General features: G+C 39.6%; 1 protein-coding gene across 1 annotated transcript; it reads left to right on the top strand.

Moving 5' to 3' along the window:
• The first annotated feature begins 1,455 nt into the window (after window positions 1–1,455).
• On the top strand, window positions 1,456–21,475 carry Mdr49 (Multi drug resistance 49). The gene is made up of 23 exons (XM_090116757.1): window positions 1,456–1,625; window positions 2,202–2,247; window positions 2,683–2,876; window positions 3,222–3,366; window positions 3,711–3,811; window positions 4,063–4,234; window positions 4,701–4,825; window positions 5,131–5,320; window positions 5,639–5,860; window positions 6,198–6,439; window positions 6,874–6,961; window positions 7,390–7,598; window positions 8,037–8,209; window positions 8,789–9,069; window positions 9,276–9,427; window positions 9,982–10,096; window positions 10,586–10,835; window positions 11,159–11,354; window positions 12,092–12,254; window positions 12,932–13,126; window positions 14,818–15,027; window positions 15,543–15,689; window positions 20,975–21,475. Exons 1-23 carry the CDS (start codon window positions 1,462–1,464, stop codon window positions 21,212–21,214), a joined length of 4,020 nt encoding a protein of 1,339 aa, XP_089972883.1. The 5' UTR covers window positions 1,456–1,461; the 3' UTR covers window positions 21,215–21,475.
• Window positions 21,476–22,507: the final 1,032 nt, after the last annotated feature.

The raw sequence follows: 22,507 nt of genomic DNA, 5'->3' as shown, positions 1-22,507 counted from the left end.
AAGAGTTGAGAACATTGGTTGCAACACAGAATAATAACTTTTACATTTGATATAAAAATTAGGTGATCTATATAATTTCCGGGTTGTTGAAGCCGGTTTTGAAATTTTGTATAATAGTAAAAGTTCTTCAAAAATCATAAATCTTTAAAATTTTTACAACTCCACTGACCATACTTGAGTCATTTTAACGATGCCTTGATATATTTATCATTGTTAACTTCACTTTTCAAAATTGCGCTAAAATAAAATTATGTACTTTGCATATTATTATCTATTAATATTATTGTTCTATTTGTATTTGTACTAGTTATTTTTATGATTCCTGATAATCATTTATTATCTGTATTAAATATGATGTTGGCCAATCAGAATATTCCCGCCAAAAGCGTTGATTGGTCGCGGTTCGCCTGCATTGACCAATGAGAAACTTGGGTTTTTTCGCGGGAATAGGGAAATCTTTGGATTAAAAAAAATAATTGAACAGAGGAATATTTCTGTTTAATTTTTTTTTGTGATTTCTTTTAAATGTTTTGGTAATTAAAATAATAAATATAAGTGTAGTGACACCTCGCTCTGAATCGCGCAAGCGAAATGTTTTCGCTACAGAGCTATATATACAACTTTCCGACATCATCCATCGGGGCCTTCACGGCCGGCCAGTCGAGTAGACTGGTCGAGGATCCTCCCTTTTTCGATGGAGGAATTCCACCTTCCTTCCTCCACAGTGGTGACCCCTGACAGTTCACAACTCCTTCTGTCCATCCATGATGTCCATGCTCACCTATCCCTTCCCCGCCTACGATCACCGCCCGCCAGCCAGCGCACTCGGTTTAAAATGGAGTCCTGTCCACTACCATGTGCGATCGCGCATGCTTGGTCAGCTCCACAGCCATCCTCACTGCACACTCCGACTCACTGGAGCATTACATGCAGCATCACCGCACTCAGTTCCGACTCACCGTGAACTAGCGGCTTCCTGTTCCGACTCACTGGAACATACCTGGCACTGGCAAGGCAACTCGTACTACGACCTTCGGTCTCGGAGGGGAGTCCTGTAGTGACACCTCGCTCTGAATCGCGCAAGCGAAATGTTTTCGCTACAGAGCTATATATACAACTTTCCGACATCATCCATCGGGGCCTTCACGGCCGGCCAGTCAAGTAGACTGGTCGAGGATTCTCCCTTTTTCGATGGAGGAATTCCACCTTCCTTCCTCCACAATAAGCAGATTAGAAATAAAAAAGCTTCATATATATTTAAAGCGTATTCCGGAAAGTGTACTGTGATAATTCATGAACAATATATTTTTGATTTGTAAAATTACTTACTAATAGAAGAAGATTGAAAGAGCCAACGAGTAGTTTTAATTTATTTTCAATTAATGTAGCGGCTTGAAATGCCAAACTAAAGAAAAAAACAAAATATTATATAAAAATATTTCCAGAACTGTTGAGTCGAGAATGAGACGCGATGAATCTATAAAGAGCATAACAAGGTTTTCGTCGGCCCGCCGCAGCGAGCAACGGCCGGCGTTGACGCTCGGCCTCCGACAGAATTCGTTGACTATCAGCACACTCGCGCAGCAAGCGGCTTATTTAGCTGAAAAGGCGCGGCAAACAGAAGCGTGAGTAAAATAATATTTATTTATGTAGGCATTATTATTTATCAAATAGTTTAAGTTAGTTAGTTAATATAGTAGTTTTGAATGTGAAAAAAAAAGTTATGTATTCTTTCGAAATTATTTAAGAATAACTACAATAATTTGCGCTTAGGTCAATTATTATTAAAATATGTTTATAATTTTATTAAACATTTATAAGGAGTGTAAATAAAAGCATGGGATTATGAATAGTTTTTCTATCAACATTAATGTGTTTTTAAAAATATCTGATATTATTAAATTCTAAGTAGCTTCTGATATTATCTATCTACTCACGCGAAAGTTTATTATGAAGTAAATAAGTTTTTTCCTACATCCCTTTAATAAAAGCCATTTAAAACACAAGTATTAGGAAATAATAAAACAAACATATTTGTTTAGCTGCTCAAGGATACCATATAGCCATGGGAAAGGCTACCAAACGGTACGCACCGCGACCAGCTTAGCTTGCAACCATGCCTCATGTAATGAACATTCATTTGCGTTACATCATTATTTGGTAGCGTTATAATGTTTTTATTGTCTCATGATCGTTTTCAGCGGGGATCCCAATCAACAAGCACCGCCTACTTCTTGGTTTAGACTTGTGAGTATCTCTCTAATTGATAATATAATTAATGATTTGTGTTTGCTTAATTCTTACTTATTCCGATTTGTTTAAAAATCGAATAAAATACCTTTAGGCTATGTACTAAACATAAAACCAAAAAATTATCCCATTAAACTTTCTCCGTAATCATCTTTTAATTTCCTTCAAGAGCTGAGTTTTAATTTCCCATCATTAACATAACTATTCCTCTAAAATGTTCGCTTTTAAACTTCAATTCGGTTTTTTAGATTCGGTTTGATCCTTGCGTCTCTCAATGGCTTGATGGTGCCGGTTGGCATCTTTGTGTACAAATAATTCACATCACTGCAAAAACTGCTTTGAAATCGCACCTTAAAATCTACCCTTCTGTCCTTGTTATTAAAACCCTCTATGTCCAATAAAGAAAAACTTATCACCCGCTTTCTACGACAGTTTCGATTCGCGAAACCATGGGAGCTCTTAATACTCCTGTTCGGCTTGATCTTTGCGTCTCTCAATGGCCTGATGGTGCCGGTCGGCGTGATCGTTTACGGCGAGTTCACATCGCTACTGATAGACCGGACTGTGATGACTGGGACTTCTACCCCCGTGCTGCTTATATCGTGGTTCGGAGGTGGAAAGCAGTTGTAAGTATAAGTTGATAGATTTAGTGATAGTCGGTAAAGAATAAGTTTGAAATATTAGGGTGGTAGTAGACTTTGGGGTACTATGAAGTAGAAGAGAATTTTTTGTGTAATTTATTAGAGTAGTAGTAGAATTTTATGCGTAGAGATACTATTAGTAATGTGAGAAGTGGTATTACAGATTAATTCATAGTTAGAGTAGAAGTAGAGTTTAATATGAAGTATTATAAATTAGCATAGTTTAAAAAAATGCATATCACCGTGCAGCATTATCTTATCAAATAGTCTTTTAAACTATCACTACCACAAACATTGCCAAAACATTTATAATAATAATTGAATCTCTAGAACGAACGCAAGCGCCGAAGAGAACAGATTAGCGTTGATTGAGGATTCCGCAGCTTTCGGCCTCGGGTGTTTTGCCTTCTCTGTTATCCAGTTCATTGTTGGGGCTATCAGCGTCGATCTGTTTAATTATGTCGCGCTGAAACAGGTACAAATCTGTATAATATTATGTAAGTAAAAAATAACAATGAGAAAAAAACAACTAGAGCTATTTTGAATTTTTTGTTAAATCAAATATTATTGTATGCAATAGTTATTATATTTTTTAAAGGAGGATTCAGTTTGTTTATTCTAGATAAAAAATTGCTATTTCTATCATATATTTAATAATTACTAGAAATGGTTGCAATTACATCATCACCATAAACAAAGCTGAACCCTATGACTTTTTTATTTTTATTTATTTAATATCTTCTGTTAATAATAAATTATTAAAACTTAATTACTTAAACTACTATTTTTAATACTTTAATTTTTTGTAATTCAAATCAGATCAATAGGCTAAAGGAGAAGTTCTTGCAAGCTGTAATAAGACAAGATATCACATGGTACGACCTGAACACTTCCATGAATTTTGCAACAAAAGTATCTGAGTAAGTAACACTTTAATTATGTGTATGCTTTTTTATTCCTTATTTTAATTTAAATAAACTGTTATTAAAAAAACGCTTTCGAATAAATCATTCAATAAAAAAATTCTTGGAGATTCTCATTTTTATATTTTAGGTATTTTAGTAGTTTCTTCTTCATCATATTTAAGTGTACTTACTTTGTATTAGATACTTTATAATTTAATAAATCATTGAAAAATAAACATTTTGATCCATTGTTTATATCCCCCCAGCGATGTAGAGAAATACCGCGAGGGTATAAGCGAAAAAGTGCCAATGCTGGTGTATCTCGTGATGTCATTCGTGACGGCCGTCATAATATCGTTCGCGTACGGCTGGGAACTGACGCTGGTCATTCTGTCATGCGCGCCCGTCATTATAGCCACTACTGCTGTTGTTGCTAAGGTAAATAGTTGTTATATATTGCTTTCTTTATAAAATACTAGCTTTCCGCCCGCGGCTTCGCCCGCGTTTTCAAAGAAAAACACGTTCCCGTAGGATTTCCGGGATAAAACCTATCCTATGTCCTTTCTCGGGTATCAAAATATCTCCGTCAAATTTCATGCAAATTGGTTCAGTAGTTAAGGCGTGATTGAGTAACAGACAGACAGAGTTACTTTCGCATTTATAATATTAGTATGGATATGCATGTGGGATATACTGCCAGGGTATTAGCGAGAAAGTGCCAATGCTGGTGTATCTCGTGATGTCATTCGTGACGGCCGTCATAATATCGTTCGCGTACGGCTGGAAACAGACGCTGGTCATTCGGTCGTGAAAAAAATTCTCATTTATAAAGCATCTGAGCATTTAAACACTTTATAAAACTAAATATTTGATAGTAAAATATAAATTCAAATTCAAATACCAGATTCAATCGTCACTAACAACACAAGAGCTAAAGGCATACAGCGTAGCCGGAGTCATCGCAGAAGAAGTATTATCATCCATAAGAACTGTGGTCGCGTTTGGCGGTGAAGAGAAGGAAATTGAAAGGTATGTTCTTGTGAAAAAGATTTCTTGATATTTTGCAAGAAACGAATTAATTCTAAACTTATCTAAGCCTATGAAAAACTAGATTGGTTGTAACTTTTCCGTTAATTAGGTAGCTGTCGCGTTACGGAAAAATGCAATATTTACTGTAAAAGTTCTCATTTGGTAGCACAGGAGTATTTATCGAACAATTTTGAGGCCACCTGTTTTTCCAAAGTTAAGAATGAAAATTTACAAATTAATTAAGTTACTTCCAATTACAACAGCAATTTTTTACAAATTAATTAAATTACTTTCAATTACATTAGATATTCAAAACGGCTGCATCCAGCACAATCTATGGGTGTTCGAAAAGGTGTCTTCTCCGGGATAGGCAGTGGAGTAATGTGGTTCATTATCTACGCGACATACGCACTCTCGTTTTGGTACGGAGTCGGGTTAATTTTGGAGAGTCGGCAAGAGGAACAGCCTGTATATACACCAGCTGTTCTGATGATCGTATGTATTTAAACTTTTGTGTTTTTGTGAAACCTATGTGATAAAAGGATTTAAAAAAATATTGTTAATAAGCAGTACTCCTCATAATCGTTAGATTGTGTTATCCATTTCAATTGTTATATCTTAATGTGATCAGAACTACACTTTGAACGCAACAATACCCAAATTGGCAAATTATGTCGATTCATCTAGATTTCTAACTACATACAAATTACAAATATATCAGAAGTATTTGCCTACCTTCACATTTATAAATCTTTTATCGTATTTTATTACCATACTTATAGTCCGAAATCTAAACAATCAATTTATTCACAGATATTCTTCAGCGTCCTACAAGGTGCTCAAAACGTTGGGTTAACAGCTCCCCATTTAGAAGCAATGGCCTGTGCAAGAGCCTCTGCTGCGTCCATCTTTGCTGTACTGGATCGAAAGCCTCGAATAGATAGCCTTTCTACTGAAGGCACTAGACCTGAACTTAATGGTGATTTGGAGCTTAAAGACGTGTACTTCAAGTATCCAGCGAGACCGGATGTTCAGGTAATTTTGTAGCTATCGAAAAAAAATTCGATAGAAGATTGGTGTTTAATTCTTTCAAACATTGTTAGGATATTACCTTTTTTAACCCATTGAGCCCCGAACGGCCAGATCCGGCCGCGACACAATAGATTTTCTATTGTGTCTGTGATTCCGGGGCCTGATGGATTAATAGAGCGGCATATGGCCTTATGATGATAGCAACTCTGTCGGGCAAGCACGTGACCAGTAAGGAATACAACTTCTAGTGAACTTAAAAGTTATTTATGCGGAATATACATAAAGCCTGCATCCTTATATCTATTTTCAATACCACCATGAAACCCAAACACAATTCCAGGTGCTAAACGGCCTATCCCTCAAGATAAACCGCAACGAAACAGTCGCCCTCGTAGGCTCTAGCGGCAGCGGCAAGTCCACAGTACTGCAGCTGCTGCAGCGCATGTACGACCCGGACGCGGGGTCAGTGACCGCGTCGGGGCACGACCTGCGCACCGTCAACGTGAGGCACTACCGGGGGCACGTCGCGGTCGTGGGGCAGGAGCCGGTGCTCTTCGCGGGCAGTATTAAGGAGAATATACGGTGAGGCACAATAAGACACGTTTTATTATTATTAAGGTGCGAGTGTAAGGACTGCTGATGAAAGAAAGTATATGATTAGGATTTTAGTTTAAAATTTAAATTTCATAACATGAGTAACTATGTCGATGACGCGAACTTATAAAAAACTCTCCTTTCAAAAAGTGATTAACGCGTTTGAAGAAATTCCCAACTGCAAACAAGAAAGAAAAAGTATATAGCTAACGTGAAGAACATATTAACTAGAATTGTAGGTTAAATTTGAAATTTCATAGTGTGTCGGTCACGCGAGTCACGCGTATGCAGCTAAAAAGTTCTTAAAAATCTTCAAATAAGAAAGGAATACATGTCTTACTTTAGCAAAAGAATATTATTTTGCTAGTAAGTAAAAAGTGAGCGTTTGCAAGTTATAATTGAGGATTTATTACTTTTTTCAGGATGAGTAACCCGTCTTGCACCGATGAAGAAATAATAGTAGCAGCGAAGCAAGCATACTGTCATAGCTTTATCAAGAATTTACCCAATGTAAGTAACTTTATATAAAACCATTGTATACATGGTTTCTATAGATGTAAATTATGTTATGTTATCTGCGACTTAAATAACAAGTCATGTAAGATTGCTATTACGATGACGGTGACGTTATGACGTTGGCAAGAAGCTTATATCTAATACACTGGAGATTTCAGTATGAACATTACTTGGCAAGTGGGTGTGAAAGGGATAAAAAACATACAGGCGTCATTCAAGGTCATATTTTCTTGTTAATGTTCATACTGAAATCTCCAGTGTATTAGATATAAGCTTCTTGGACGTTGGCAATGATGATAATTTTGTTCATTCATTATAATATTGACGATGATAATGATGTTTGTGAATCATCACCGATAATTGTAAGGGTGATGACTATGATTATGATTTTGATAATAATTCTAATAATGATAACAATACAGGGCTACGAAACAATGATAGGCGAGCGCGGTGCCCAACTCTCTGGCGGGCAGAAACAACGCATCGCTATCGCACGTGCTCTCGTGCGTCGACCTAAGATACTTATACTCGATGAAGCGACTTCTGCGCTTGATTCGCACAGTGAAGCTAAAGTACAAAGGGCTTTGGATGCTGCTTCACATGGAAGGACTACGATCATGGTCAGCCATAGGTAATGTATAAGTTATAAGTACTCTAGATAGTTATCAGGTAATCCTTGATGAAGCGACTTCTGCGCCTGATTCGCATATTGAGGCTAAAGTGCAGAGGGCTTCAATGCTGCTTCGCATGGTCGGACTACTATTATGGTCAGCCATAGGTAATGTATGGGTATACTATGTGGTCAGACATCGATGAATATAATGTATGATGTGCTCTGCTAAGTTAGCAAACACAATGCATGAGTAAAATATTAAAATAATTTAAATTTTTAATTTTATTTTCGCCCGAGTTAAAATCGATTTTTTACAACATAAATTCATCATGCATAGGATTGATATTCAGGCACCTGTTCAGACTCACCGTAAGTTATAAACACGAAAATATTTTGTAGTTATGTCACATATATAAATCAATTTGTAATACCTCTGAATATCATTTTATATTTTAGGTTAGCAACCGTTTTAAATGCAAATCGTATAGTATTTATCGAAAAGGGTGAAGTAGTTGAAGAAGGGACTCACGAAGAACTACTAGACCTAAGAGGGCGCTACTACCAGCTTGTATTGCAAAACGAACCGAGCATTGCGCCCAATCCCAACGCGCCTGAAGAACAAAAGAAACGTGAGTGAAGTACATATTGAAATGCCATCTCCTTTTTTCCTAACTAATACACTACCTTATCCTTAGTTCTTTTGCCAAAGTAATGTCTTTTTGTATGTATAGACGATTTGGTAGTTTTACTATCTACGATACTATTTGAGTCATAGTATTATAGGTACTTTAAATTTAGCAATTGACCAACTCTATGTACAATGAGTTCATTGTTAGTTGCAAAAACTGTAGACTGAGTTAGTTTGCTTTGTTTTATAATTATATACAATGCAGATTTGTAAAGCTGAAAATGTTAAAAACCGTCAATCGTATCTTGACTAAGATTAATTATATTTTTGAATTTGAAGTAGGTATTGCGCGCTAGTTTGTAGTTACAATTATTAGAGCGTATACAATATATTCTTTAATTAATTAACAAATGCGCATGAAATCAAGAAGAACCAAGATACTGTGAAATTTCCTTTCCCGTCCTCAATCCTTCTACTACCAGAGTCCAGAACACACAAGGGAAAAGTGAACCTCACCCCGATGGCACATTTGTGGCTTTCTCGTACCCAACAGTAGAACTAACTCTCTATAACCTTGCAGCTAACTTTGATCCAACCGCAGATACGAAGTTTCGTAGAGCGAAACTTCAGAAGCTGGAGTCCGTTGATTCCATCAAGAGTTCGTCAGCTGATGACGATTCTGGTTCGGAAGACAGTGTTGTTGTTGATGAAGCACCGCAGAAAGACTTCGAACCAACAACTTGGCAGATTCTGAAGTTATGTGAGCCTGAGAAGTGGTTGATGCTTATCGGTGTGTTGGCGGCCGTTGCTGTGGGCTCGTCGTTTCCGTGCTTCGCTGTACTGTTCGGTGAAACTTATGGTGTAAGTGCTATTTAATCTGTCTTGACGTTTTGTTTTGTAACGCATCATATATAAAATTGAGGATGTTGTAAATAAAAAATATGCACTTGTTTATTTTGTATTTCTATATTTTTTAAGTGACATTTTTCGACATGAAACCTACAATTTTCAGTTGTATTTTATCCTTAAAAATTTCATATATTTAAATAAAAATATATTTTTTCCAGCTTCTAGAAAGTAAAGACGAGGACTACGTTCGTTCAGGAACCAATGTTATAGCGGTGCTTTTCCTCCTCGTCGGCGTGTACACGGGCTTTGGTATCTTCTTCCAGATATTCATATTCAATTTGACAGGCGTTAGACTTACTGCACGACTCAGGTAATATTTTAATTTGTATACGGTGACAACCATGTTAACCCGATTTTTCCACCGATATCCTTTCTCTTATTATTTTCCCCGTCTCTGTCCCGTTCTTTCTACTGTTTCTGTATTTTTTCGGCAATAAGGCAATCCGCTTTTTAGCAATAAGCATTTTTACTAGCTAAATAAATTTTTTGTTAGAAGGATCATGTCCAACGACTCCATCCTTTATCCTGGTATTATATTAATTATAGGTATTAGAATCTTTTTTAAGCTATTGCATAGCTTCTATCGCGGGCCTTAAGCGCGGGGACCGAATCGAGAAATTCCGTAACGAAAAACCTCACGCTCCCCACTCCGACGGGCGCGGAGGTGTGGCTTGAAGGCATAGCATGCAATAGCTTTACCGCGGCAGTCCCCGAGTGCCACACATCTTTTTTTTTAACGTTCGGAATGTCGAGGCCCTTTAACAGAAATGAATATTACATAAGTTCTGGTGTCATGATGTTTTTCTTTAGTTCGTAATTCACCTCTATACGTATAACAATAAATGTTTTATTCGCATGTACAAGGGTTGGCGCGTTCCGTGCAATGCTGAAGCAAGAGATGGGCTGGTTCGACGACTCGGTCAATGGTGTCGGTGCGCTCTGCGGGAGATTGGCTGCTGATGCTGCTGCTGTACAGGGGGTTAGTATTTTGTGTTGTATTGTAACTATGTTTAATGTAATTAGCGTGTTTTAGCATTTTTTACATGATTTAAACACAGCCGGTTGTTGTAAGTTTCTTTTGTATTTTTTCTTATTGGAACAATATTTTACAATAACTTTTAGTGACGCTTTTCATGTCAATGTTAGTACTTCGTGAGATTCGGCTCTGCACTATTTAGAATAGAGACTTTGTAACAAAATAAACCGTATTTTAAAGCACTTTTAAAATACGGTTTATTTTGTTACAAAGTTTAATTATGATGGTATATTCATACATAAACGACAGCGACATGTATTCATTCAGTGACAGGGCTATCCCTGTCACTCTGCTACACGTGGAAGATGACACTTATCTCGTTCTTGTCGATTAAAGACACACACAGGTGACAAATTTCAAAAGAGAAAAAAAAAAACATTCTTAATTTCACTGTTTATGCCAATAGCTAAACTTTTCATACATTACACGTAGGCGACCGGCACCCGCATCGGCGCGCTTATGCAAGCCACAGCGACCATATTCATCGGCATCTCTCTCTCACTCTACTACACGTGGAAGATGACACTCGTATCATTAGTGTCGGTGCCGATGGTGATAGCGGCTGTAGTGCTCGAGAGTAGAGTACTCGCTGAGGGAATAGCTACTGTTCGTGAGGCGAGCAATCGCGCGAATACGATAGCGACTGAGGCGATTACGAACATACGGACCGTGTCTGCGTTCTGTGAGTTATTTTTTGTTAGTGTATCACATGGTTTCTACCTGGGTAATTTTTTTTTTTTTATTAACCATCTTTATTTAAATTAGACCCAATACACTAGAAAACATTAAAAGTCATTCTTGAGTTATAAATGGTGCAACTAGCTCTTTATACATTAGTTTTTGTCCTTATACATTAAATTGTCCGTGAATATACATATTTTGTAACGTAATATACTATTTTCCACTAAAAACATTATAAATATCTTAAAATGAAACAAATAGATGAAGATTTGAAACATTTAACAATTTGCCTAGGCAAGTCATTAAATTCTAATATACAAACAGGTGGAGAAGAAGGCGTGCTAGCCCGCTACCAAGCAGCTGGCGCCAGCGCAAACGCAGCAGCGCGCGGCTCGATGCGCTGGCGCGGCGCCGTGTTCTCGTTCGGGCAGACCGCGCCCGTCGCCGGCTACGCGCTGTCGCTGTGGTACGGCGGCATTCAGGTCGCTAACAAGGAGGTGCCCTACAAGGACGTGATCAAGTGAGTAACTAATGTGGCGTAGGTGTAGGTGTAGGTTGTAGCTGGCAAGCAGCTGGCGTTAGTGCAAACGCAGCAACTCGCGGCTCGATGCGTATGAATTGACAGAGTGATGATGAATTTTAAATTTTTTTATATGAAAGCATGTATGCCTGTTATGTTCTTAAAGAAATAAAATAGAAAATATTTTGTTAAGTTTGAGACAAAGCCTTAGTACAAAGCGCACGAAGCCGCGAGCGGAAAGCTAATATTTCGTGTACAAAAAATATCAAGTGTATCTTCGAAATAAAAGGAAGTACCATTAAAATCCAAAACACTTTTCACTATAGTAAAACTTTTCTCCATAAACTCTTGAAATATAACGTTATGAAATTTAAGACTTTTTAACGGATTTTAAATGCGATTTATTCATTCTTGTACGGTTCGTACACCTGGGATGCTGCTGCTACTAATAAAACTAAGCTGCTAAATAATATGCTTTTATGAGCTATAATATGAAAACGAAAATGCTGTGACATAAAAAAATGATGATTTTGCACTCTGTGCGGTTGCACCGTACAATTCTATTATTTTCAGTCTCCCCGTGACCACGCTCGCTGTAAAGTGCTCGAAACGTCGGGAAAATAATAGAATGAATAAATCGCGTTTAAAATCCATTAAAGAGTCTTTAATTTCTAAATGTTATAATGCTCGCGTAAAATTAAACATTAGAAAATACTATATAAAGTTGTACATACCAGGGTGTCAGAAGCGCTAGTGTTCGGCGCGTGGATGATGGGCCAGGCGCTCGCGTTCGCGCCCAACTTCGGCGCGGCCGTGCTCGCCGCGGGCCGCGTCATGACGCTGCTCGCGCGCAGACCGCTTGTGGAGACCACACACGCGCCTTCTGTGCCGGAGAACTTTGTGAGTATAATGCATACCTTATTTATTTTAAACACGAACATATATACGCAAGTTCACGTACGAATATATGCATGCACGCACATACATTAGGTACGTACAGACTACAGACCGAATTAAAAAAAAATACTTCAAAACCAACAAGGGTTTTCGTACGTTTGTGCCTTCATGTTTGTGTATTATGAAATTATTGTATTCTGTTATTCTCTATTTGGTATACATGTACAATAAAGTATATATGTTACAGTCAAAACCCTGAACCAGTCATTATTGACCGGTAAAAATTAGTCAATAAGGTTATTGATTAAAGGCATCGGTCAATATCCTTATTGACTGATTTTATCTGACAAAATACAGGTTATTGACTGGTTCAGAGTTTTGACTGTAACATATATACTTTATTGTACATGTATACCAAATAGAGAATAACAGAATACAATAATTTCATAAGACACAAACATGAAGGCACAAACGTACGAAAACGGAAAGCCCTTGTTGGTTTTGAAGTATATTTTTTTTAATTTGGTCTGTACGTGATGTATATGCGTGCAATTCGTACGTGAACTTTCGTGTATATGTAAGTGTGTTCGTACGTATTTGCGTGCGAACGTATGCGTTTCTTCGGAACTTAATTATATAAAAACTACTAATAATACTAATTATGACGTATCCGGCACCAGGTAGCCGAGGGCAAGATCCAGTACAAGCACATAAAGTTCCGCTACCCGACGCGGCGCGAGGTGGAGGTGCTGCGGGGGCTGTCGCTGGTGATCCCGCGCGGCAAGCGGGTGGCGCTCGTGGGGCCCAGCGGCTGCGGCAAGTCCACGCTGCTGCAGCTGCTGCAGCGGCTGTACGACCCGGACGACGGCGCCGTGGTGAGTGCGTGCAGCGCTGCAGCGGTGATCCCGCGCGGCAAGCGGGTGGCGCTCGTGGGGCCCAGCGGCTGCGGCAAGTCCACGCTGCTGCAGCTGCTGCAGCGGCTGTACGACCCGGACGACGGCGCCGTGGTGAGTGCGTGCAGCGCTGCAGCGGTGATCCCGCGCGGCAAGCGGGTGGCGCTCGTGGGGCCCAGCGGCTGCGGCAAGTCCACGCTGCTGCAGCTGCTGCAGCGGCTGTACGACCCGGACGACGGCGCCGTGGTGAGTGCGTGCAGCGCTGCAGCGGTGATCCCGCGCGGCAAGCGGGTGGCGCTCGTGGGGCCCAGCGGCTGCGGCAAGTCCACGCTGCTGCAGCTGCTGCAGCGGCTGTACGACCCGGACGACGGCGCCGTGGTGAGTGCGTGCAGCGCTGCAGCGGTGATCCCGCGCGGCAAGCGGGTGGCGCTCGTGGGGCCCAGCGGCTGCGGCAAGTCCACGCTGCTGCAGCTGCTGCAGCGGCTGTACGACCCGGACGACGGCGCCGTGGTGAGTGCGTGCAGCGCTGCAGCGGTGATCCCGCGCGGCAAGCGGGTGGCGCTCGTGGGGCCCAGCGGCTGCGGCAAGTCCACGCTGCTGCAGCTGCTGCAGCGGCTGTACGACCCGGACGACGGCGCCGTGGTGAGTGCGTGCAGCGCTGCAGCGGTGATCCCGCGCGGCAAGCGGGTGGCGCTCGTGGGGCCCAGCGGCTGCGGCAAGTCCACGCTGCTGCAGCTGCTGCAGCGGCTGTACGACCCGGACGACGGCGCCGTGGTGAGTGCGTGCAGCGCTGCAGCGGTGATCCCGCGCGGCAAGCGGGTGGCGCTCGTGGGGCCCAGCGGCTGCGGCAAGTCCACGCTGCTGCAGCTGCTGCAGCGGCTGTACGACCCGGACGACGGCGCCGTGGTGAGTGCGTGCAGCGCTGCAGCGGTGATCCCGCGCGGCAAGCGGGTGGCGCTCGTGGGGCCCAGCGGCTGCGGCAAGTCCACGCTGCTGCAGCTGCTGCAGCGGCTGTACGACCCGGACGACGGCGCCGTGGTGAGTGCGTGCAGCGCTGCAGCGGTGATCCCGCGCGGCAAGCGGGTGGCGCTCGTGGGGCCCAGCGGCTGCGGCAAGTCCACGCTGCTGCAGCTGCTGCAGCGGCTGTACGACCCGGACGACGGCGCCGTGGTGAGTGCGTGCAGCGCTGCAGCGGTGATCCCGCGCGGCAAGCGGGTGGCGCTCGTGGGGCCCAGCGGCTGCGGCAAGTCCACGCTGCTGCAGCTGCTGCAGCGGCTGTACGACCCGGACGACGGCGCCGTGGTGAGTGCGTGCAGCGCTGCAGCGGTGATCCCGCGCGGCAAGCGGGTGGCGCTCGTGGGGCCCAGCGGCTGCGGCAAGTCCACGCTGCTGCAGCTGCTGCAGCGGCTGTACGACCCGGACGACGGCGCCGTGGTGAGTGCGTGCAGCGCTGCAGCGGCTGTGCCCGGGTCGCACGTAAAGTAAAAACACAACTGCTGCAATAAGAAATACATCGTGAGGTAAACTGCATTTCCAAGAATAAAAAGCTCGTCAACATGTGAAACTAGTCAACTTGCGTTTGTAAAATCACTGTTTCATCAGACGGTAAGTGACGCATCCTAAGCTAGTTGACTACTAAGTTACTAAAACATATACTTTCCTTCCACTTACAGTACCTGGACGAGCACAGCATAGTGGGCGACATGCGTCTATCGACACTACGCGCGAACCTCGGCATCGTCTCCCAAGAGCCAGTTCTGTTCGACCGCACTATAGCGGAGAACATCGCGTACGGGGACAATTCCCGGGACGTGCCTATAGAGGAGGTGGTGAAGGCGGCCATGGCGGCTAATGTGCACACGTTCATTGCTGCGCTGCCGTCTGTGAGTATTGTTGCTGTTCTAAGGGCTGATTTTTCAATCCTTGGATAAAACTTATTCGTCGAATAATGTATAAAACTACCATTTTAAAAACGTATTCTAATTGCCCGTATTGGACAGTTTACGTGACATTTCAATGTTATCGTGTAATACTTTATTGGACGGATAAGTTTTGACCAAGCATTGAAAAATCGGCCCTAAATGCCTAAAAGTTTGCCTGGCAGAAAGCACTGTTTAGTGATAAGGCCGCCAATTGTACTACATTATCATTGTTTCTTTTCTTTTATGTTATAAAATAGATTTTGATAAGATAAAATAAAAAAAACAACATTCATACCTTCATTCAATGCATGAAATTTTTTAATTACTCTTTGTACGCAAAAAAGTCTTTGTCACTTGAGTTGCCTGGTAGAGATCGTATATAAGGTGGCCTTCTGTGCATTTTTATAAATATTTAACTTTTAAATTCTATCCTATACATTGTTTAAACGTAATTATAAATCATCTTTTACACACAGGGCTACGACACTCGTATCGGCGCCCGCGCATCCCAACTCTCCGGCGGGCAGAAGCAGCGCATCGCCATCGCGCGTGCTCTCGTGCGGAACCCGCGCGTGCTGCTGCTTGATGAAGCCACGTCTGCACTCGACACACATAGCGAGAAGGTGATACAGACACACAGATATACACACAGATATATGTACACAGACAGAGACACAGATATACACAGATATATATGTACACAGACAGAGACACAGATATACACAGAGATATATGTACACAGACAGAGACACAGATATACACAGAGATATATGTACACAGACAGAGACACAGATATACACAGAGATATATGTACACAGACAGAGACACAGATATACAGATAGATTTGCACACAGTGTACATCTGTATGTATATACAGATATATTGTACACAGGTCACAGACATATCCATAGAAACAGCGCAGCAAAGTGATACACACAGATATACACAGAGATATATGTACACAGACAGAGACACAGATATACAGACAGATTTGCACACAGTGTACATCTGTATGTATATACAGATATATTGTACACAGACATATACACAGAAACATTGTACGATTACCTAATCGTACAGACAATACATGTTCCCGGAATGCAATGCGTCGATGCATATTTTATTATATTGTATTAATTATTATTTTAAGTTTTAACACACAGTCAGTTCGCCATCGGATTCCGCACCGGGCGGAGTGGAGCTCCGCCCGGTGCGTCATAAAACTCAATCTCATCTAATCCCAATATAATGAAGAAATAAATATATCTCTTTATCTCAATCCCAATCTCATATCTTATCTTTTACTCCCCCTTACATTGGTCCTTCGAGCAAACGGTGAATTGCGGGACCGGGACAAAAAGTGTGCATAAAGTTTGTGCTGTGTTTGTGTGCGTGGTTCTGGTTTCCGTGATCACATTGCGACCTCGGTGCTTTTGGAAGGCACCACACATATCTCCACATCTCTACCCTGGTGTCTTGGGGGGACACCACACCTCGACCTCGGTGCTTTTGGAAGGCACCACACATATCTCCACATCTCTACCCTGGTGTCTTGGGGGGACACCACACCTCGACCTCGGTGCTTTTGGAAGGCACCACACATATCTCCACATCTCTACCCTGGTGTCTTGGGGAGACATCACACCTCAACCTCGGTGCTTTAGGAAGGCACCACACATCTTCATATCTCAACCTTGGTGCCCTGGAAAGGCATCGCATCTCTACACATCGACGGAATAATTCACATCTCGGCGCGGCGTAAGCGTAACTTGAAGCTAACCAAGTAAGGTTTCTTATTTTATCTCTTATTTTCAAACATGTCGATGGAGGATATCTTTGCTACCCAAGAGCAATTAATAGATGCATTGGATAAGCTACATATAAACTTTAAAAAGGATGGAGCGGAGCGAAAGACTCCCGATTATATACGACGAAGACTAGAAACGCTAGAACAATATTTTGTAGACTTCCACAACAACCATATGATACTTCTATCTTTTAACGATCACTCTCATGAGTATTTTGCATTCAATAGATATGATCAAATTAAGAAAAAATACAATAACATAAAGACAGCCTTGCAAAATTATAAATCTTTAGAAAACCCTAAATTACAACCTCCAACCTTTCAAACCCCGTCAACCTCTCATGAATATCAGGAAAAACCTCCCAACAATATCTCCAATATAAATAAAACGGAAGAGCTTATGAAAAAACAAACAACCAATTTTAAGGCATTTTTGCGAACTGTTTCAAACATAAATCTTGATCTTATGTCGGAAAAGTGGGAATTTGAGGATATCCTAAAGTCCTTGCAAATCCGCTGGTCGGCAATTGATACCTTGCATTGGGAATTAGAAAATGAATTGAGCGGAACGAACACAGAATATGAAGAACAATTTACTAATTATGAAAAACATTACTATAAGTTAAAAACAGATATTAATAAAAAGATGTATTCTCTATCTCATATAGAAAAATCAACCCCAAAAGTAGAGCTGCCTACATTCGAAGGAAATTACATGCAATGGGTTTCCTTTAAAGATCTATTTACGGAAACTATTCACAATAATCCGTCACTGTCTAATGCACAAAAGTTACAGTTTCTTAAGAGTAAAGTTAAGGGCGAGCCTGAAAAAATGATACAACATCTCCAAATTAGCTCCGACAATTATCTCATATCTTGGAATATTCTCAGTCATCGTTATGATAATAAACGATTAATCTTTACATCTCATCTTAATAACCTCTTAAATATCCCTAATCTTCAATATCAGTCATATCAACATATTAAACGGATTCACGATGTAACATATGAGAGCATCAATGCAATTGAAAACCTTGGAATTAACGTGTCATCTTGGGACCCTTTTCTTGTTTGTATATTATCTCAGAAGTTAGACCCAGAGACATACAATGATTATATGCAATCCTTAAAGTCGCCCAGAGAGATACCTGTATTGCAAGACTTTTTACAGTATTTAGAAACCAAGTTTATGACGCTAGAGACCTCACGAAAAAAGCATGAAAGCTACACTACAAAAGCATTTAATCAACCATCAAATCAGCATACACATTTAAGAAACTACAAGAATCAATCACCCTTTTCTAAAAGTTATAATAATAAATTTAAACAGAGTTTTAATAACCCATATTCTACAAATCATGCTATTTCGCAAGTAACTTATTCCAATAATATAACAAATGTAAAACGCAAGCGGTGTCCGATGTGCAATTCCAGCGAACATCGCCTTTATACATGTCCGACGTTATTACAAATGCATCCTTATGAGCGAAGAAAAACGGTTGAAAACATGAAACTTTGCCTCAACTGCCTACATTACCACGATGGAATGAAATGCTTTTCACAGATATTGTGTAAGCAATGTAATAAAAATCATAATACCCTTTTACATGAATGTTTCACGTCACAAAATATGACACCGGAAGCCTCACGTTCAAGGTTACACGGGGCTCGGTCGAAACCTTTACGCCAGCAACAAGAAAATATGAACACATTAGTATCCCCTCCATGTGACCCCAGCGAAATACCTATTACCCGCTACTGCAATTATCAAGGTATCAGATGGATCTCACCTTAACACGAGAGCGCTTCTAGAACAGTGCTCACAAATCTCAACTTTAAAAAATACCCCGTAAAATGAATATATCAATGTAATCTTATTTTTAAATAGCAACATCCAGCAGTTATATAGATGTACCTTACTCTAAATCTTACTTTAAATCTATCTCAGGAAGACCTTTAAAAGAAAATTTAGAAGAAAAATTGGGTGCGTCAAAATCTTAAATGTATCGCCTAATTTATGCAATTAGAAAACAAATTAATAAAACAACGTCAATTAGCACGCGATAATAAGCTATTCATATCGGAATACAAAGAACTCAGACATATTATGATACCCTGTGTGTCGCACGCCGACTTAAGGCCCAGTGGCCACCTACCGCGCACCTTACGCGCGGAGTCATCAACTACAGCCTTGCGAGTTGTGTTCAACGCTTCCTAGAAAAATTTAAATGGATTAACCCTTAATTATCTCATTTATAGAGCGCCTAATCTGCAACAAGACCTTCAAATCCTAATTGTTAGATGCGCCAATTTAAGTACGAGTTTACGGCGGAATTGATCTCAAATCCTACAAAGCGACAATTTTTGTCCGAAATATTGAAAATCTTTGATCCCTTTACAAGATGAGATTACATTATAAAATAATGTGATGATTATAATTATCTTACTATGAAACGATCTATGTATTTTTAAGCTATCACTGTTATCTACAAAATATATAAATACTATTAATGAATCTACCGAGTACCGACTATGATAAGGAAGAAATTAAAACCTCGAAAACATAGAATTCATATCTCAAAATAATGTACCATGATAAAAGAACATTTAAACACAATGCGACGCTATAATATTACAGCGTGCGCACGAGTTCGACGAAATGGAATATTATAATAACATTTTATTTATGAGTGATTCGTTTGATATGGGAGCTGTATGAGTATATTTTAATTGGAATCTTGGTTGTTGTGGTTGTTTATGGAAATAATAACGTTTTGGAAACAATTGCTTCGTCAACGAGCTTCAGCAGAGCCGGCGGTGGAGGCTGCGACCAGTGTCGCGGTCCCCGCCCGGCCACCTCCAACCCCAGTGAAAAGTGATTATGTGATAAGTGTTAGTGAAATAGTGAGTGTGATGTGCGCGTAAATAAACATGACCAAATCTTTCGCTTCCCAACTTAAGTGAATCTCTGTAAAGCTATTATAAAAAAAATTGTAACAATCTTGTAACCCTATCGTAAAGAACAAATGTATCTTAATCTTATAATTATTGTATCTTCATCTTGTAATCATAACTAACACAATCATTTAGTAAATAGACACAAAATTGTAATATCACCTTGTTAGTTTTAAGTTCATCTTTCATCAAGTTACTAACCTTCACCTTTTTCTCCCCCGGGAACATGTACGATTACCTAATCGTACAGACAATACATGTTCCCGGAATGCAATGCGTCGATGCATATTTTATTATATTGTTATATTAATTATTATTTTAACACAACAAGTTAGTTCGCCATCGGACTCCGTACCGGCCGGTGCGTCATAAAACCCCATCTCTTCTAATCCCATTAAAGTTAAAAATAAATATATCTCTTTATCTCAATCCCAATCTTGAATCTCATATTTTATCCCTTACAGTGCAGCAAAGTGTACTCACACATATACATACCATATAGACAGTCACACAGATATACATATGCATTAAACAAATACAGATATACATACATATCCATTGAAACAGCGCAGCAAAGTGATATACACACAGATATACATACCATACAAACAGATATACAGAAAGATGTACGCACAGATGTAATGTACACAAACATATACACAGATATACACATTACACATTTATTATACATAGACAGAAACACATTCACAGAAGCCAAGCAGCAAGACAAAGCATAATCAGCAGACTTACGAGAAAGGGAAGCACACATGTTTGCGCATGCGCAATTTTCGCATACGCATGTTTATTGCTTACACATATAAAAACTTACGTACACAGACATAATTTAAATATTCCAATAATATTTTGGGAACACCCCTATTTTATTAAGTAGTTAAAATGTAGTACGAACCATAAAACATAAAACATTGTATCAAAAAAAATTGGTTGTCTGTAAAGTCGGTTAACTGACGATAGTTGAACGTGACAACGTTACATGGAACGCCTCAGAGCGAGGTAACGCCGCATGAGTTATGTTTTATTCGTGCGTGCAGCCGGTTCTATCGAATTATAAGACGTTGTCACGTCAAAAAATCGTCATACATACCATGAACCATCAGCTGTCTAAACCTAACTTTTTACCCGCAGGTAGTACAAGAAGCTTTAGACCGCGCTAGCGAAGGGCGCACTTGTCTCATAATAGCCCATCGTCTAGCGACCATACAAAACGCAGATATTATCTGTGTGATCGATAGAGGTGTGGTCAGTGAAATGGGAACACACCAAGAGCTTATGGCCCTGAAAAGGATTTACGCACGATTATATGAATTACAGTGTGGTTTTGTGGAAGAAAGTGAAGAAAATCTACGCGAGGAAGCTGAAAACTGAACATCCTCCATAATTTCACCATATATCCTCCCGGGAAATTTATTAACCATAATGAAAATCCCCTCCCTCTAAATCCTAGATATCATTTCCTCATTGCTATATCCTCATTTGACATATTATCTTCCTACAATATCACCGTTCAAGCGAACTTGCGCCTCTATGAATTACAATGTGGTTTTGTTTAGAAAAACAGGGAGGGAGAATTTGCGTGAAAAGGCAGAAAAACGAATGCTGAACTTACGCCTATAATATATTATGTACTTATATATCAAATACATACAAAATAATACCCCGATATCCATCTACCCTGCGACGTATAAAAATTAACTATTTTTAAAAGTTTAAAAAACATTCAAGATTTTTCAATGAATTCAAACTCGGGAAAAACCCAAACTTGTAAGAAACTAAGACTTTGATAATAACCAAAGTAATAACTTTGGCTTAATAAAGCTTAAGCTGAATTGGCTGTTATAGAAATAGAATCCCTTGTGATAGATAATAATAAATTGTAATTATCTCAATGTATACATTTAATATTAGATAAGAATATAATGGTATAATAAAAAAAAAAAAATAAAACCACTTATGAAAATAGGATCCAAAGCGTAAATAATACTAACATATAATATTTTTAATTGTCGTGTCTCAACTCGAAATAAATCTCGCAAAATTTGTTTTTTTTTTTATTACTGATTGCATCATTCTCTGTATGATGTTGTAATATAATATATTTATTGTCTAGTCAAAAATATCTAATTAAATTAAGTATTATATTGCATTCAAGATAATAAAAAACATATAAATCAATAACTATACTTACGTTTTATAAAATTTTAACCCTTATGTATTCATACTCACTGTAAAATTTCATAATGAGACAATATTTTAATGCCTTATAATAAATATTATATTATTATTGCATAAACTTTAAACTTCAGCTACTACAGCCACTTTACTATGGTAACAAACCAACTACTTAGTGTAAGTGAAAATTTAAGTGAAACTTAAAAATCTTGGCAATTCTTTGTTTAAATACTCAGATTAATATTATATTTTTGTTCTTTTAGTCCTGGTTTTAATTAGTATGTTCGAAAATTAGAGGTACAAGCATTAAGGGGAAAATATTAAATATATATTAAAAATTCGCAACATTATAATAAATTTTATTAAATTATTAGTTACTGTGTACTGTGCCTACATTTCAATACGCCAAACGCCTAACCTGCTACATTTCAAGTTTTTCAGGATATCAAAAAATCAAAAACCTAATTGGATATCAAGCTTTACTAAATA

This window comes from Colias eurytheme, chromosome 26 (genome assembly GCF_061535395.1).
Source record: "Colias eurytheme isolate Ceu_HAF_F1 chromosome 26, ilColEury1 Martin Lab GWU primary, whole genome shotgun sequence".
Taxonomy (NCBI): domain Eukaryota; kingdom Metazoa; phylum Arthropoda; class Insecta; order Lepidoptera; family Pieridae; genus Colias; species Colias eurytheme.
This window is presented reverse-complemented; position numbering and strand designations above follow the sequence as displayed.

Excerpts from the sequence above, each read along its gene's own strand:
- Mdr49 (XM_090116757.1), top strand. The coding sequence starts at position 1,462 with ATGAGACGCGATGAATCTATAAAGAGCATAACAAGGTTTTCGTCGGCC. Across the intron at positions 10,097-10,585 it reads ATGCTGCTGCTGTACAGGGG|GCGACCGGCACCCGCATCGG; the intron begins GTTAGTATTTTG and ends CATTACACGTAG. Across the intron at positions 11,355-12,091 it reads CCCTACAAGGACGTGATCAA|GGTGTCAGAAGCGCTAGTGT; the intron begins GTGAGTAACTAA and ends TGTACATACCAG.